Source organism: Electrophorus electricus, chromosome 3 (assembly GCF_041902795.1).
Source record: "Electrophorus electricus isolate QZ-2024a chromosome 3, ASM4190279v1, whole genome shotgun sequence".
Classification (NCBI taxonomy): Eukaryota; Metazoa; Chordata; class Actinopteri; order Gymnotiformes; family Gymnotidae; genus Electrophorus; species Electrophorus electricus.
Window position 1 is genome coordinate 3,657,466 of NC_137499.1, and position 18,491 is coordinate 3,675,956.

At 48.3% G+C, this 18,491-nt stretch overlaps 1 protein-coding gene across 3 annotated transcripts in view; it reads right to left on the minus strand.

Moving 5' to 3' along the window:
- Positions 1-107: 107 nt before the first annotated feature.
- Positions 108-18,491, minus strand: part of znf609b (zinc finger protein 609b) — a 28,174-nt gene continuing 9,790 nt past the window's right edge. The window contains exons 2-8 of one of the 3 annotated variants that reach the window (XM_081709857.1): positions 13,244-13,469; positions 9,685-9,772; positions 6,193-8,563; positions 4,961-5,285; positions 3,708-4,046; positions 3,432-3,501; positions 108-2,816 (exon numbers count right to left, since the gene is read on the minus strand). In XM_081709857.1, the coding sequence (XP_081565983.1) occupies positions 2,807-2,816; positions 3,432-3,501; positions 3,708-4,046; positions 4,961-5,285; positions 6,193-8,563; positions 9,685-9,772; positions 13,244-13,469 (3,429 nt within the window). In that variant the 3' untranslated portion in view covers positions 108-2,806. Of the gene's footprint in view, positions 2,817-3,422; positions 3,502-3,707; positions 4,047-4,960; positions 5,286-6,192; positions 8,564-9,684; positions 9,773-13,243; positions 13,470-18,491 lie in introns of all 3 variants that reach the window. The other 2 variants (XM_027011071.3, XM_081709858.1) reach the window with 2 other exon arrangements.

Genomic DNA, 18,491 nt, shown 5'->3' on the forward strand with positions numbered 1-18,491 from the left:
TATATGAAGACAGCACTCGGTTAGCACTTAAAAAAAAAAGAAACCCCAACCCCCCACATTTTTCATTCTAACACAAAGGAAGCAAGAGAGTCACACTAGGACAGATGTGATTGTCTCATAAAAAGATTTATTTTTTTTGCCTAAATGTACAAAGGCAAGTTACAGTATTGTATAAAAAAAGAAACATGGTAATGTACACTTTACATACAAGAGGACAGTCCAGGAGGGGACAGGTCAATCCAAGTGATACGGCCAAGGAATTATTTCAAACGAAAACAATTTAAAAAAAAATGTAAACATCCTTTAGTATCAGTGGCTGATACTTTGTGAAAAGAAAGAGAGAAAGAAAAACAAAACAGTATGTGTGTGTTAAGAGCCAGGAGTGGACAGATGGGGGTCCAGTGTGAAGAATGATGCAAAGCATGCAGAAATGCACAGCTTCCACTTCAGAGATATCAAATGACACCTGCCAAGCACCACTGGAGCAGGTTTTACAGACTACACCAGAGAAACAAGGGAAGCCAAAAGGGAGATGACGCCTCTCTCTCAAGAACTGAGAGCACCGTCAGCGGCGCTCCAGTGTCCAGTTGTGGGATTCTTGCACTGGGACGTTTGAGGACGCTGGTGCAGAGGGTGAAACCCCAACAAGATGGAAATCCAAATGGGCCACAGGAACATTTAACCAAACTATCCAGTACGGAAGCTCTGGGGCTTCAACTCGAAACCAGCGCTTCGAGTTTCATGTACCTCGGCATCCTCTTGCTGGGGGCTTTTGGTTTCAAAACATGAAAGCCCTGCTAAATGACTTCTTAGAAGGCCAAGAGGTTGTCTCCTCAGAATCTCTCTGTGTAACTCACAGCAACCCATTCTTTCACTTTCAGGCAACCAGTTAAAAGTTATGGGATTGAGCTCCAATTTACCAACTTGGCATTTTAACTCAGTGATATTGACAGATGCTAATACTAACAGAATCTGTAGTAGCCCAAGTTCCCCCCCCTCAGCATGGAGTCAATATGGAGGTATGGCAAGAACATTATAGGCAAAGAAGCAGGAGAGCAAACTAATGAGAAAACAAGGAGAAGCACTGAAATGGCTAAAACCACAGAAACACCGTAAAAGCTGACGGATCTCCAGTTGCATTTTTAAAATAGTTCCTCTGTACATCATATACAGACACCATACTATGTGTACAGAGCAAAGACAGCAATACAACAGCAAAAGGTGTAGAAACAAAGCTCGCTTTGCCTGAGAGGACACCGTCACATTTCTAGTGCTATAGTACACCATGCTGACCAACGTGACATACTTCCGCTGATAAAAACTCACGGTGGGCTACTGGGGAGGTAGGGGGTCCGAATCTCTCACACTTTTGCAACACATTAGAGCATCACATCATTTAAAAGACGTAGGACGGGAGGCCCCCATGCAAATAACTGCAGAGCAAACTATATTACTGTGGTGTCACCCAACCAACAGGTACACGACATTAACACAGACCACACACGGCTGTTAAAACACTCACTCAGCACCAGTTATGTCTCGTCACATCACTGACTACGCACTTCAGGAACCTGTGTGGTAATGACAGTACATCCAACACGGCAAGCCACGGGGAGAGAGCATTCAACGCCAAGCCATAGGAATACCTGACCCGAGAAAAGTCAAATCTCCTCTCGTATAGAGGACCACCCCCTGCCAGTGATATGCTACCAAAGAGAACTGTTGAACCACATGGCCCTGCTATGTACAGCTGTGATGGGCTTTTGCTCAGAGAACGAGAGCTTTCTCTGGGCATCAGCTGTGTCAGTGTGCTACAGCTGCTTACAGGAGCTGCAGGGGGCCAGGACAGATCTGCAGGCAGAGTAAAGGGGTCTCCACGAGCGCCATGTGCATCAGTCCAGTGAAACAGGGGGGAAAGAACAAAACAAAACAAAACAACAAACAACAAAACACAGCGTGCCAAGCTACGTCAATAAATACTTGAGAGAGGGGGGAGAGAGAGGGGAAAAAAACAAAAAAACCCAAACATTTTTCACCAGCTCCCATTCATGAACAGAAAGGAAGCAAATATATTAAGAACATGGCATTTCCTTTGTGAACATATTCATGGGGAGGACTGGGTAGGGGACAACAACTCTGACCCTCCTGAAAGGAAAAAAAATAAAAATAAAAAAAATCACACGCGCGCGCACACACAAAAAACCCAAACAAAAACAAGGCGTGTGGCGATTAAACTAAGTAGAAACGGGCGCTAGAGAGACATATTCATGAGACAAACAGTGAAAAGAACCAGAACCCCTCACTTACAGAATCCAGAACACGACAGCTGCAAAAACCAGGAGTCAAACAGTTAACAGGTCATCGAGAGTGCGTGCCCAAAGGAAAAGGGAAACGACTTCAACTATTTCGACGTGATAAACTCTGTTCAGTCTTTATTTTCTTTATTCGACCCAGCGCTATGTGCCTCTCCTCTTGCCACAGTGGAATTGTGGGAGTGTTACGCAGTCAGCCACTCTCATGATCAGGGATTTTTATTGGGTTTTACTGTATTATTTTTTAAAATGAGTCCTCGCACAGCAAACGTTCGGTAGCCAGCCGGGCAGAGCAGGACGGGGCGGGATGGCTTTGAACCTGGTCTCACAGTCCTCAGTGGGGAACGAGGTACGGATGCTAAGAAAACATCAGAAAAAAACCCAAAACAAAACTAAAAATATAGAAACACCATTCAACTGATGTCTAAATGAACTCCGTATGCTCACTCATGTGATCCAGTCACATGAGCATTTGTAAAGATGAGGTGAGGCAATCAGGGCTCCCTAAAAGAAAAGACAAAACACATGTACATGATTTTGAAACGACAAGGCAAGAAATATCCACATAATTCAAGATGACAGGTCTTTATTTGGCTGCAGTGATGAATTTCAGAGGGTATGCTTTGATTAACCATTAGGGGTCAGTATTGGCTCTCATTTCCAGGAGAGGCGGTTGATTGCAGTGGGGCTTGGGGCTGAGTCTCTTTTGCTCTCTGGAAAACACCAGCCTCAGTCTAGGGACTTTTATATAATCATGGTGCTTCAGAACAGATGGTGGCCTGTGAATCTCAGGAGTGTGTGTCAGAAAGCATTTTAGAAAGGGGCCTCTAAGCTGAAACAGCAAATACAGGGACCTCTCAGAAAAACTCAGTTGTTATCAGATATACAAGGCAGTCCACCGGTAGCCTCAGAACGAAACCCGAAAACAACGCTTGAACCTCTTGACATGCAAAGTAGGTGTCTTTTCTGAAAAAAGCACCTCGGTTAGAGAGTGTGAAATCAAAGGGAAATTCTCCAAACCTCAAAACACCCACCACCCCAACCCCCCTTTTCACACAGTGTGGCCTCTCCTGTGTGCTGGGCTGTCTGTTATCACGCTGCTTGTCTTACCATTCTCACCTACGTGCTGGTGGGTACAGGGAGGAGGCAGCAGCTTGCTGACTGGCAACAATAGCAGACGATGACAGGCCTGGGAGAGAGATCGGTAGGGGGGAGTCAGAGGTCTGCGGCACAGACCTGGAGCACCTCAGTATACTGTCAGTATACTGAGTACACTGTCATACTGGAACTCAAATCATTTCAAATACTCCATCTCTATTTCATCAATTTCCAAACAAAACATCACCCTCTTCTGAGAACTCCTCATTTTGCGACTTATAATGGCGGCTTGCTAACCTGTGGCATACGACAGGTCGTACTGGCCAGACACGAGGGGATAGCCCAGGTGGTGGTGAGATGCCATGATTCGCTGGGAAGGAGACGAACGCGGTCGGTCCACTTCTCTCTCCCTCTCCCGCTCCCCCATCACTCGCTCTCTGTCATGGGGCGGCTTCTCGCCGACTGTCGGGGACTTGCTCTTGTACTGGTTGGCGTGTTGGTGCAGGATGTCCAGAGCTTTGGCCTCTGAGGCAGCCTTGCTGACCGTGGGACTGGAGCGGGACTTCTCGCCCTCCTCTCCCGCGCCCATCTTCCCGCCATAGGGCGAAAAGGGATAACCAGCAGGCAGATAGGGACCTGAACAGGAAGACCACCCCATTGATGCACTGGACTTGTATTGTACTGTGCTTGCAAGATTAAAATTCAAGTTGCTTTCAGTAAAAGTGTTTCATTTCAGGGCGTGAACAAAAGGCAAGAAAATGGTGCAGGGCACTACAAATTTACACAGAAGCAATTAGGTATTTATTAATTACTTAAAAGCATTCAAAATGTGTTAAAGAATTGACTGAAAACTTAAATTGCTTACAAATGGGCTAAAATTACACCCCATGTGGGAAATAAAGCATGCAACAGTAAAGAAAAGCTCCTGCTACCCAAATACAAAAGGGCAAGTTCATCTTCAGGACTTTAATTCTCCAGAGAGAGCTGAAGGTTCACTTTGTAAGTGAACTGCTGCAAACTGATAGTTTGCATACAAAATCAAAAACTTCAGTTTACGCTTCTCTTGGCTTCTGAGTCTGCAGCAGAAGTTAAATGTCACGCATTAAGGTCAATGGAAACAACAACAAAAAAAAAAAATCCACTGTGGCTTTAAACTCACAGCTGATTAAGGTATTGCACTAGAAGCTGCTAGCTTGCATTCACACTGCTTTGTTTCCAGCTTGCATTCAAAGCGCTTTGTTGCCAGCGTCTTTGATGTTTGCAAAATTGATCTTGCATTATTGCAACGAATACAAAGAAGGCAAATACAGCAACTTTGGGTTATGTCAGAACGCAAGAAACACGTTTCAGTTGCCAGTCATGACTTAGCCTTTGGATCACTTATTTTGAGCAAAACACTTGCTATTGTTTGTGTAGGGGTGGGAGAGGAGGGGTTGAATGATTTTCTTTTTTCAACAACCCTGCATGTTGTGCTTGGTTAAACATGCAAATGGTTCCAGAAAATACCCCACAAAACGAGAAGTTGTTGAGAAACCATCAAATGGTTATACCTGGGTAGTTCTGCATCATGACCGAGGGCATGCCCCTGTATCCAGGGTGGTTGGGGTCGTAGCCTTGCCCGTAGGGGTATCCATGCATATAGTGCATGTACGGCTGCTGTTGTGCCAGGGCAGAAGAGAAAGTCAGGTGGGCGTTTGCCCGCGGGTCCTTGCCGCCTCCCCGGTAGTCTTCTGGGGCGGCAGCAGATGGGCGATCGGCCATGTCCTTGTTGTCGTCTTTGGGGCCGGCGTCCTTAGGCCGGATTCTCTCGTCTTTGCTTTTCCTCTCGCGGTCCCGCTCCCGCTCCTCATCGGCTTGCCTCTGGCTCTCGGGATACTGGAGAAGAACATTCACCTTGAGCATTCACCTTCGACACCGCTCGATGGAGCAAAACAAAGCTGAAAGACGTTTATAATCCACTTTCACGCAGCCTAATAAACTGAGAGCATATTATGGTCAACTCCCCTTTTAAATAAACAAGACAATTAGGTGAGCCTACTTTCACCACAGAGTCCTCTACTGAGAAGCATCAGTCATGCAAGTGTCAACAGTACAACACCTATGGTGCTAAACCACAGCTCACAATAAAAGATCTAAATCCCTCAGGCCTCTTGCTAATGCACATCTCAACAATGGTTCTCACATAAAAATACTCAAACTTGACACAAAATAAGACTGTAATTTATAATATAATTTATATTATATTATAATTTGGGTCATTGCCCTGCCCCCCCCCCAAAAAGTGCTTGACCGCAGTGTTAAAGTATGACTGATCTTTCAGGCTAAATACTAACTATCTAATAATGCATAAATATGCTGCTAATGGCATATTATAACTACTGAACACAAAATAATTTTTCAAACTGGACAAAGCAGAACATGCTAGGTTAATAATTACAGTTGTGGGATGTTTGTGCCATAACCTAACCTAATCTTTGTAACCTAAGTAGCCAGCAATTTATCTAAACCTAAATTAATCCTAATCCAAGTTCAGAAAGCCAGTATAATTGGTGAAAAATAACCATTCTTGGATTTAATCTACCAATATTTCAGCCTACTTAATAATGTGATTAATAGGAGAACAACAAATCACTTTTCAGTTAACAAGGTGTGTAGCAAGGTGTTTAGATTGCTAACTACTAATTTAATCAGATATCTTGGTAGCATGCCTCAACAATAAGACTCTGGCAATCCAAGCAAGCAAGCACAGATCTACTAACACAGGCAAAGAAGTGCTCCTTACCTGCCTATACCACACGGCCTGCTCCATGCTGGGCCGGACAGACTCTACTCCCGTTTTGGAGTCTTCTTTGCCATGATGGCCACCTTCACTGAGCTTCACCTTCAGGCCCTCGGCCTGCAGGGGCTGGAGCTTGGCCTCCTCCCCTTTGGGAATGATGACCGACTTGGCTGGCTCAGAAGCGGAGTCTCTCTGCTTGCTGGGTGCCTGGGACTTCCCCAGGTCCGACAGGCTGGGAGCTTTGGTGAGCCCCAGGGGAACGGGACCCTTCTGCTTCCAGTCCTCTTTCATGGAGGCCTCCCTCTCCTTCATGCTCGCGTCGGCCTTCTTCTCGGCCGCCCTGTGCTGCTCCGCCATCAGCCTCTGCCGCTCCTCGTACTGCTGCCGGTAGGCTGGGTTAGTGTTCATGAGGTGGTTGTGGTAGACCTGGTCTGGGTAGCTGTAAGGGGGTACGTAGTACTGGCTGTAGTAGAGCGGCTGCATGTACATGTTGGAGCGCTGCTGGATGACGGAGGCCTGCTGCTGGTGGTGGTGATGGTGGTGCTGCTGCTGCTGCTGCTGCTGGTGGTGGTGGTGGTGTGACTGCAGATGCGGTTGGCTGGGTGCGGCATCCGCCTTGCGCTCCTCCTGAACCTCCGGCTTCGCCTTCTCTTCACTCGACTCCTGCTCTTCCTCCTTCTTCACCTTCACGGCTTGGCTGTCCGCCAGCGACGCACCTGCACTAGCGCCGCCGGGGCTGGGGTGGGCGTAGGTTGGAGAGTAGTAGTTGTCATAGCTAGCATAGTAAGGTGACTCCTTATTGGGCGCCTGTGAGGGGAAGAGAGCCTTTTTGGCTCCTTCCCTCACAGGATGATCTTCTACCTTGGACTTCACGCCTTCCATTTTGCCCTCGCCATCTTCTCCGGCGTCAGAGATGTCTGAGTACGCAGGGCTGTTCGTCTTCACGGAAGCGCTGTCAGCGCCATTCTGAGTGACCACGTGGAGGGGAGTGAGGGGCTGGCCGCAATTGTCAATACGGCTCGCCACCCCAATGGACGGACTCGGAGCATTGTCCGTAAAGCTGTAGATCTTATCTGCTTCTGCCTTGATGCTGGCTAGGCGACTCTGATGGTGGTCCGAAGAGCCATTCAGATGGCCTTCGATGCGGCCTCCTGGGTCAGATGACTCCGAATAGGGGCTTTTCCCATCCTCAGCTTTGCCTCCCTTACCCGAAGGCTTGGGGCTGTCTGCATCCTTACAGGACTCTTTCTTTTTTTTGTCCTTTTTCTTTTTGTCCTTGGAGCTCCCCAGGACTGTGTTCATGGGAGACACGTCTCCAGTGGTGCTTGGCTTGGGCTGGATGCCTTTAAGCTGCGGGCTCTTGGGGATGCCCTGCATCATGGAGCTCATTCCCAGAGGATGGCTGGGGCTCCCAGAGCTGAAGGGCGTGGCCTGCAGGGAGTACATCTGCTGCGATGTGATGCTTGGGGCCATGGGCCTGGAGGACTTCACGTTCTTCTGAGACAGCTTGTCATGCTTAATGCTGCCGCCAGTGGGCTTTTTGGACTTCTTGTCCTCCATGCCATCGTTGCTGGCATCGTCGGTGAGGGAAGGTCCGTCTTCGCAGCCATCCACGGGAATGCTGCAAGCTTCCGTGTCCGCGTCGCCGTTCTTTTTCTTGGGCTTGGAGCCAAACTTGCCTGGGGAAGGAGACGAGCTTTGCACCTCAAATCCCCTTCCTTTAGGAGTGACTGACCGCGCCGGGGAGAGAGACCCTTTTTGAGAGACGGAGGCCCCATTACAGCTCCCAGGCTCTGGGTGGAGAGAGGTCTCCTCCCCGTACTCGCTGTCCCCATCCATGTCTAGCTTGATGTCGTCGTCGTTGTGAGCACGCGCTTGGTGGTACTTCAGCCCGTTGATGTGCTTGTACTTTTTGTTGCAGTTAGGATATGGGCAGTCGATAAGTACCGGCGACGGGCAGCTGCGGTCCAGGGGAGGGGGAAGACACTCGGTCTTGATGGTGGGAATCGCAAGTCCAGACGGCGTCGCCCCGCTGTTGGAGTTGGTGCGCATGCGCTTGTTGCCTTTGGTGTCCTCAGAGCTCGAGTTGGGCTCCATGTCGGATGCAGGCTTGTTCTTGCGTTTGCTGGCTGAGGATGGGCTAGCTTTGACGTCCTCCACGTTGCTGTTGGGTGGGGTCCTCCGCTCGGAGGAGTTCTGACTTCCACGCCGACCCTTGCTGTTGGAGCCTGCCCTGGTCTTGCTGTTGTTGTTGCCTTTGTTATCAGAAGAGTTGCTGTTCTCATTGACCGGTGTGTTGCTGTTGGGACGCATTCTCTTACCTCGGCCACGCCCGTTCCGCATCTCTAAATCACTTGTAGGGGATTCACAGAACCTAAAGCATTTGTTGAAGATCAGGATGGGGATTACTTATAAAATGAAGCGTGAACAAGTGTAATAATTTGGCACGATGTGATGCAAATTAATGTTCAATGTGGCATGTTCATTTTCAATTCGAGCAGACCAACAAGGATTAATCAACTGATTTCAAAGAAATCTCAAATGAACAAGGAAATCCTTTTACAATATGATTTATCATAAAATGCTTCGGAAAGCCCATAAAGTGCGACAGATTACAGATCTAATAAAACTGATGAGGCTGAAAAGTGATCAGTAGATCGAGTTGGCTTTAATATGCCTTTACAACGGCACGTCTCAGATGTCTGCAGCACATCTGTGACACATTTCAAAGTGTAAATAAAATGTTTAAATGAGGCTTCATTTTCTGTAATACAAGACTAATTGTTCCAGCACAGTTTTAAGCACAGTGGCTGACCTATTCATTCCCGTTGGGCTGTGAAAAGATCATGACGCATGTCAAATGGATTTTAAAACTTGCAGTGAAGCATGTTCAAATGAATAAATCACCATAATCCTCTTTGATGTCAAGCAATTACTGAGTACACCATCAACACTATGTTAATACGGCTCATCATTGAAGGGTGAAAATGGATTGGTACAATATTTGGATTTCTGTCTCCAGCTGGAGAGGGAGTGTTCTATTCTCGTCCTTTCCTGCTAGGCACGGAACAGACTGTGTCTGGCCTCCTCCCTGAGGCTTAAAATGAAGTGTGTGGGATACACCTGGCTTACTGCTGCCCCTGGGGGAGGCGGGAGCCGTGTCTAAGGAGAGCTGACAGACAGGCACAGGTTGTGCCTCTGAGAGAGGAGAGGGAGCAGAGCCAGGGATCTGATCGCACTCCACAGCGCTCCCAGCCGCCGTCAGTGCCGCTAACCGCCACGAATGCGGCGGGGTGAGGTTTTAGCTCTTTGCTTATTTTTTTCTAAAGGACAGAATGTGTTGCTTAAATTTTGTGTAAAATGTCAGAATTAATTGCATGATAAGTCCTGTGTCAAAGACAAACATACAATGCTGTGCATGACCGTCTTGATTTGAATACGTTTCATTAGATGCATTTCAAAGAATGGTGCCTTGCGTTGCATGCTGGCACATACCTCGGGGGAGCCCAATCGTGGCGGGTGCAGTCCAGCAGCGTCCCAACGTACGTCTTGTTCCGCCATGTCACGTTAACCACCAGCATCCCTGTGAATAATGAGAGGGGTCTCATTATAGCAGGAAGACAAGTCCTTCCCCACAGTCATTTCCACAAAGGCACAATTATACAGCGGAGTTCTTCCTTCAACCTTGTGACTCAGCGCCAGCCCCCCCCACCCCGCATTCCATGCACAGATATGCCGGCCACGTTTAGGCCGATCAAACAGGGGTTTCTGAGGGCAGCGCTCTCAAAGCAGCCCTCCTGTTTTTTTTTCCCCCTGCCTGCTTCATTATTACAGCAGCCAAGAGCTGCGAGGCGCAGAGTGAGTCATTTCTGGGGGAAATGGTGTCCTCTGCCTGACTTTGCACCAGTGCTAGCAGCTCTTGCCCATCGGGAGATGTGTAGTTATTGTGCAAAAACAGCTGAAACAGAGAAAAGGGCACGAACATAGCTAGGGATCAGAGCGCCCCACTAGACAGACTCGTTTGGGTGAGGGGAGGGCATCGCTATAATTTTGCACTTTCATCGGAGCAGGGACAAAGAACCCAGTTGTCATTTTGTTTATGCACCCTTGGTAGTTCAGGAGACCAAACATGACTAAAAACGTCCCAGTTGCTCCTCTGTGGTGATGGTTTCAGCATGTAATGGATAATAAAGTGCAACAGGCAAAGACGGTTCCAGGCGCTCAACCTGAAAAATCATGTTAAGGGCTTTTAGCAAAACACTTTCCACGATACATTCTTTTGGCAGCTCAGTCCAAGAGAAACACACATTTCACCACAATCCATTTAATCTTCTAAAATGCTTGAATTATACACAAATCTTAGCAATTACATGTTTAGACAAAAACCTGAGATATACGAAATGCAGGGGAGAAGTACGTTGTTTATTTGACGCGGCAGTATGCTTGTAGCGCAGACAGTTTGCTGAAACGCTTGTACTTGGCTGCATCTGTCTTCACATGGTCAGCATTTCCCTGCCTTCAGACTCCTGCCAGAAGCAGCCGTCCCTCCGCCACTAACGCGGATAAACACCCTCCAAAAAAAGCCATAATGTCAGTTACTAATGAAACGTTTTTCTTAAAACATACCCTGTGTGACTCTTCCCCGCTCCCCACGCGTCGAGCGCCAGACCCCAAGAGCTAAGCTTACTGCCATTCCTTTGAAAAATGTCAATGGGGGTCAGTGGAGGAGCACATTAGCAGAGAGCCCCCCCACCTCACCACCACCCCTCCTCTTTCACTCGGAGTCATTAGTGTTCCTCTGGCCACCTGTCTGAACCCAGGGGCTAACTCGGGGTGAATGGCCAGTCATTTCACCTCTCGTGCCCTTCAAAGGCTTTGGTGAAACAAACAGAAGCTTGGCATGCATCCTCCCGCGCCCTTTCACTCCATTAATAAATGCTTCTAACGCAGTTAAGGGGGCAGAGCTCTAGGGCCCTTCACAAATCCGGCAAAGCAAACCGGCCAGCTTCCTTCTGCAGCCACGTATGTATGTGCACAAGATTAAAATGAAGCAAAAAAACAAAAAGCCAAACAAAAAGCATCAACTGTGGGACTAAGTGAGGAGGTGAGACACGGTGCGACAAGGCTGAAGTGCCTCTGTGGGGGGGGGGAGATAGCGTGGAAAGAGGGGTCTGACATCAGTGCTCTGGCATGGACGCACTGGCGGAGCCCTTCGCTGTCTCCGGCGAGAGCTTTCCGGGCTTCGCTTCAAGAACAATAAACTTGCGAAGATTTAGGGGTGGACATTTGGAAGCACCAGCATGCGCGGCTCGCAAGCATGGACTCCGCTCTGGCGTGGCCCCATCAAGCCTCCGGCGACCCGCCACAGAGGGGATTTGGGTCAAAGCGAGGCTCAGAGACACAGTGCCCGGGACGTTGGGATTCCAGCGTCGGCAGAGAGCTGTCTGCTCCAGAGACCTCTCGATTTCACATGGAGGGCCAGAGCCAACGCACGTGGAGATGAACAGACTTATGGTTTGCAGGCGGCGCAAACAGGCATGAGAATAGAGTCGTGTGTTGCTTTGACATTGCTGGTCTGGATTCAGGAGAGCTGGAGGGAAACGCTGTATTTGATCATCCGTGTTGTAAATGAGCATGGTTACCATTAAGCCTTGGAGATGTGGATTCGGATTTCATCCCTGAACATGAACATTACTTTGTATAAATGACGTCTTTCAATTAGCATGGATTTCATAAAAACAGAAAAGCATTTTGCATGTTTCATAGCGATTGCTAATGGGTTCATCATGGGCTTGTATTTCTCCTCTGTGCCCTTTGCAGACAGAGATGTCTGCACAATCAACCTCTGCTACTAAAGTTGATGTGCAGCAAGCACAAACCAACATGTTTCTCTAAATGTATATGTGCTTGGTGGAAAAAAATGGCTTGAAAGCACCTAATTTATACTTGTACTCCTTTAAGTCTACCAGTCCAAAGAGCTTTGGAACGGTGCAGGCTTTTGAGCAAAAGCCAGCTATGCTGTGAACTTCCCAAGCTATGCACTCAATGGAGTACTTGGCAGACACAGTGAGGGGAGCGTTTCAGATACTCTTTAAATCCAGGTTAAAACAGTCACCTTCCTTTTTATTCATTAAGAGGGCAGATGTGGGGAAGGCTGAAAAACTCCTCTACATCAAAAAGCAGACTTCTGATGTCTTCAGTCAACATGAACCTACCACATTTTATACTGTGAAACCAAGTAGGCTAGATTTTTTTTAAACCAAACCTCAGGAAAGAAGCAGAGAGCTGCTCAGAAGCTGGTGCGCTGGTGGCATTTACAACAGCAGTGCGGGTTGCACCAGGACGTAACGACTCGAGCTCGAGAAAGATGTGGGCAGATAGGCTGTGACATCCTTATGGGAGTCGAGCACAACGGAAAGGCATCGTGGTACGTTTGATAGACGTGTTCTCTGCCACAAGATCTTGCTGCTCCACTTTCCACCCACACAGAGTGTCACCAAGATACAGATCTGTGTGCTTCTGCAGTTGGGGTGGGGAGCAGGATGACAAGCTGCGAGAAGACAGGGGCATAGCAGGGGACCCAGCGCACCCTCAGCTAGAGGGATGGTGGACCCAGCCCTCCCTCAGCCTAAGAGGGGTAGTTGACAGAGACCCTCAGCTCCTAGATGCTTTCCAGAGCAGGAGTGGATGAGGAGCTCCTGGGTGCCTGGCTTCTTCTCTCCAGTGGGTCAGGCAGGAGAAGGGCTTCAGTGGCCCAGAGGCTCAGGGCTGGGAATGTGTACAGCCTTGTTCTGCATGCCTCCTGAAACCTGGCAAGTGAGGCCAGCAAATCCCCTCACTCCCAACAAACACACTCTCGACCAAAAAACACATGAGAGGTGCGGGGTGAATGACAGCACCCTCAGACGGCCGAGGCGCTCGGAATGCCGAGGAGTGGGGCTCCTCTGTTCGCCACTGATCGGAGGCCAGCGGCAGGCGCAGAGTGGGCGGCTTCCTGCCATCCACCCCTGTGTCCCCTCCACCTTCTTTAGAATAAAGAAAAAGATAAACATACCGTCCTCTGTCTCCTGCCATACAATGCCCTCCAGGTTGACGCTGGTGCCGGGCTCGCAGGGGCCCAGGCACTCCGGCTCTGTGGCCGAGGCCACGTCAGAAGTGTTGACGGCCACGGATCGGGTGCGCACCATCAGCTGCTCGCAGGGCGACGCGATATCCGCGTTGACCCCCGAGCCGAGGAGGTGGAGCGGGGGAGGGGCGGGCGTAGAGACCGGAGACTCCATCTGCAGGGATAAGAGAGCAGGGTGCATCACAAAGGAGTTAGTGACAGAGCCTAATTAAATGAAATAAACAAATTAAAAAAACAAAAAAAACCCCACACGAGTGTTTGCAGCCTTGACGTTTACCCTCACCTGCTCCCTGCCAGCTTAGGAGGAAGAGGCACTTGGAGCCATCTACGTTACACTGCAGCGAAAGGACGAGGCCTTCTTACGGCACGAACACTGTCCGGCTCATTCAATTAAGGGCCAGGCCATGGAAGGTTAGGAGCAGTGGAACTGGGAGCTTGCGCTCTGTAATTGATTCCAACTACAACACATCCACAGTAGTCGGAGACAGGGAACGAGACAGGCGCAGACAGGAACAGGCTCTGGAGCAGAACTGGGCTTAAATTTGAAGACAGCTCCCCACAACGCTCTGCACTCCTCACAGCCAGGCAGCAAAGCGATAATAGAAAGCATTCTCGGGGGAGAAAAGGGCATTTTACAATTCTACGCTGAAGACGAAACCACTTCGGCACAAAATCAAGACGGCAAAAAACACAAGGCGGTGGTGACTGGAGGTCTTTGAGCTTGGCTGGAGTTCAGGTTAAGATGGGATCGGAACCACGAGACCACAGCCTCACCCTTAGGTGACGTCTAACAGCATAATCATCACATTCCAGTGAGAGCATAACATGCTCAGGCTTTCCATCACTTTACTCAAATGTAACACTGTGAAGAAAATCTAATGTCATCTTAACCACTCTGTGATTTATGGTGGCCGGTGTGGGAACAAAAGCGGACGAGTCATGGCCCAGCTGTCAGCTCTCGCAGAAAAATAGAGCTGGCCCTGCACAGGCTATGGGCCCTAGAGGAGACTTCAGTCTAGATTATTTCAGGCGTCTGCATCCATGGCCTATTAACATTTCTAATTGAAAAGAGTTTTGGCCTAATTCTCAGATAACAAATGAGTTCAGCATATTACACATTATTCAAGGGTGTGTGTGTGTGTGTGTGTGTGTGTGTGTGTGTGTGTGTGTGTGTGTTGGGGGGGGAGGGGGGTAAAAAGAGAAAAGGAGGGCAACGCAGCTGTCTAAAGTAAACGTCATGTGCATGGCACGGGCGGTCTGTCCTGCAGGGCAGACCTGTTCACACGCAGGTATCAGTCCCTGGACGTGCACTACCTTAAGGGTTCTCTCTACCTGCAGCAGTGCCAGGTGCACAAGCAGAGATGGTCCGTTCTTACCCTGACAGTCAAACACTACATTTGAGGCACTGATACCAGAACCCATGGAGCCAAGCTGAAATCACAAGATTCACATCAAAAACAATTAGTTACAGAAAATGGTCGAAAATTCCACGTATCCACAACACCTTTTCAGTGTCTCTGCCAGTAGGCCAAATTCCATGGCCCAATTAAATTTGAAGAAAAACAAAAAACAAAAAAACACAACATCCAAATTATCAGCACTAAATAAATCACTGTTTCAGCAAAACGCTGTACTGGTGACAGACTCGCTCTCTGTGGCAGCGTCATGCTGCTTCAGCACAACTAAACCCGAGTACCCTGAGGACCAACAGAAATGATAAATAACAGACTCTTCTCAACACTCCACACACACACACACACACGATTATTTCAGTTCTTCTTCCAGAGCACAAGTGTTTGTGGACCTTGTTTTCCTGCTCTGCTAGGCCCAGTGATGCTCCTTGGTAGAACTTGCACAGCAGGGGGAGGGTAAAAAGGCCAAACCTGGAGAACACAGCAGGGACGAAACGCGAGCTGGCTTCGCTGAGGCTGAGGCACGCGGGAAGAGGCTTTGAGGGCAGATGACTTGAGGGGTCTTCTGCACTAATCTGCCTACAGCGGACAACTCAATGCCCAGCGGAACACCAGGCCAGAGGCACAGCAGACAGGCCGTAGGTGCACAGTGCAGGCCTGTAACGGCTGCTGGGACACCAAACAACTACCTGTTTTTAGCTGCAAAAAAAAACCTTTTATTGTTGAAATTTAATATTAAGTGGAGGAACATTTATTTACCATGCTTGGTTTAGACTTTGTCTGCCACGTACACTGGCATAATGGCCTTGTGCATTCCACAGAGGTTTCCGCATAAACCATTAATATGGCCATTTTTAGCATTTATGTATTTGCGCTTTTAACCTTCTGCGTTACAGTGAGTCATCATTTTATTAGGGTTTACCTAATCCAGGCTGTTTAGTAGCCTGTATCCAAGACACTGACTCTCAAAAGTAAAACTACAATGGCACGTGGAGCGCATCGATACGGGGAATTCACTCTGACCATTTTCTCCATGCTGGGTGAGGGAAGGTACTCTGTGGTGCCCAGCACAGATCAGCATGGGGCTGAGAGATCTAGTGGAAAAAAGCAAAAACAAGCCAGAGGAAAGGCACGGGCCAAGCCTACAGGGAGGGGTGCCTGAATCAAAAGGCGCCAACATCTTAGCAAAACGTCTTCTATTATCCCAGCTCAGAGAAGCACAACTCATGAAACTGAACACGGAGGATAAGCTCTTCCTCGACAGGGAAACGGAACAGGATGATCCACATGATAAAGACATTCACCAAAAGCAGACAGCTGTTCCAGGCAGAGATGAATTCCCTTTCATCTCAAGCCCCTAGCAACAGCTTCTGGTTGTTCACCTGTTGCTAAGAGGACAGATTTTTCGGCGGTTCCCACTAGGCATCTTTAGGGGAAACAATATTGGGAAAATCCAACTCTCATTTTCTCAAGGCAGCAAACACAACAGCATCAATCAATCTGTGAATAATAGCCGTGCCAAGGACGGAGATGTACAAACAGAATCAATGCTGCCCATTATGTAGAGAATATGTAAATCAGATTGTGAAAGATCACTCGAAGTAGTTCTGGAAACAGGCATGCGTGCACATTTCATGTTAGCAAAGTCCTGTGGATTTAAGCAACGCAGAAGGCAGGAGTGTGGGTCATGCCTGTAAGGAGTCATCAGTCAGCTCTTCCCTGCTTTTACACCACCAAAGATAACCAGCCTGCACTCATCAAATTACTCATTTCAAGCACTTCAGATGAGCCCATTGTTCAAACATACGCTCATCAGATTTTTTCCCCTCAACAGTACTAGCTGCTAAGTGAACCTGACGTTCAATCAGGTACGACACTCAAGGAAATTGTATTGCTGACTCCCCCTCGTCTTTCTTGCTGTCACTAACACTCTCACCACCACTCCCACCCCCGCACGCAATTAGCAGTGCCAAAATCACAGCTGAATGTTTAACGTGTCCAAAACAGTTAGAACACAGAAACCACAGCCTCTGCACTGCGGGAGAGCAGCCGTCCAGAAGGATTAGAGTAGTGCTCCCATTGGAGAGCTCATGGCAGACCCCAAAACATGCATTTCCTGGTGAAATGAGTTTGGTTTATTTTAAATGTAGAAGCCATTTTCTATAACTATGCCAAGTCTAAGAAAGTCAGCAATGGGAGTGGTTAGTGAACACCTTGTGGGCATCAGTCATCAGAAACTTCACCTGCACCTGAACATGTTGGGGGAAACCCTCCTCCCACCTTTCTGAACATAAAACCTTGAGAATAAAAGCTTAAAAATATCTTAAGATTTGACATCATCTTGAGCCATTCCAACCCAATATGGTAGAGTGTTTCTCTTCATAACGCTACTTACGAACCGATACTGGTTGTTCATAACGCTGCTTACGAACCGATGTCAGTGAGAACTGTAAGCTGCTGGATGGTCATCATGTCGCCCAGCTGCACAGGGGCCAGTGCTACAGCCTTTCATTGGAATACAATTAATCTAGCCGCGGGCTTGTTTCCTGGAATAACCCCCCCCCCCCCCCGCGCAATCCCACCAGTAATAGAATACAATTCAGTAACGCTTGTTAAACAGCAAATGATTCATCAGGGATAAAGCTTTGCACATAATCTATGTGCCATCTGATTTATGATTAAGTAGTTATATGTACTGGTAAGAATTCCAAGCACAGCCCCAAGCACAAACAACGTAATTAATGAGTCATCACACTAGCAGTAACTAATGATCAACCTGTTTATGAACCAATAAAAGATGGGGTTATTTTAAGCAATAATCCACTTATACACAAAAAGTACCAAAAGTGTGGATATCATGAATTTAGAGAGTTACACAATTTGCTCATTTAAGCTGTGCTTAAATATGCAGGGTTTTTTTGGAGCATGCTAAAGAGTCCATTATCACATCAAGCTCCCCAGTACAACACAATCAATCACTGTAAGAAACTCTCCTGTTCTGTACTGAAAGGAAACCTTGGCAGTGTGGACCTGCACAGCCTGGAACAGAGGAGCTAAAATTCCAATTTGCTAGCACAAACAGTTGGAGCGGAGCAGTTGACAGCCATGTTCCTTCTACTCAGATCTCTTGGCCAGCTAGTAGGCTGGCTTTCACCCAGCAGGTGCTCCAAACATCATTCTCTGACTGGATCGCGGCCGACCCTCCCCCATTCTGCCTCTCTCTGCAATCCCTCCCCCTCGTGTCTGCCTGTCCTCAGTGCAGCTGGCTGGCTTACTCTGTATTGTTTACTGCCTTGGGGGAGGTGGGAGGTAGGTGGTTGTGGTGGTGGTGGTGTGTGTGTTGGGGAGGGTAGAGGCCCCTGGGCTGCCCTCTTTCCCTCAGCAAAAAGGGAGACCTGCATTCCTCCCTGAGAATGAAAATGAAAGCCTGAAGAGGGAGGATGGTGAGCGTGGGGGAGGGGGGGCAGTGCCATCAGTTTTTTTACTCGCACATGGAGGCGTACGAATGAGCACCGCGCCTCGCTGTGCAGCCTCCGCGACACGGCTGCCTTTGTGGCTTCTTAACATGGTGGAGAGGACAGCACATGTTTTAATGATGAGAGATGTTGTCAGTTAGTGGCGGATGCATTGTGTGAACGCAGGCCAAAAAGTAACTTTGGTCCTGTTCTTTGACATGGGAAAGCTAGCCAGCATTACCCAGCTTTAACCGCTCTGTCAGTCCATATCCCTGTGGGGGGGGGGCTTGGTAAGACAAAGAAATGATC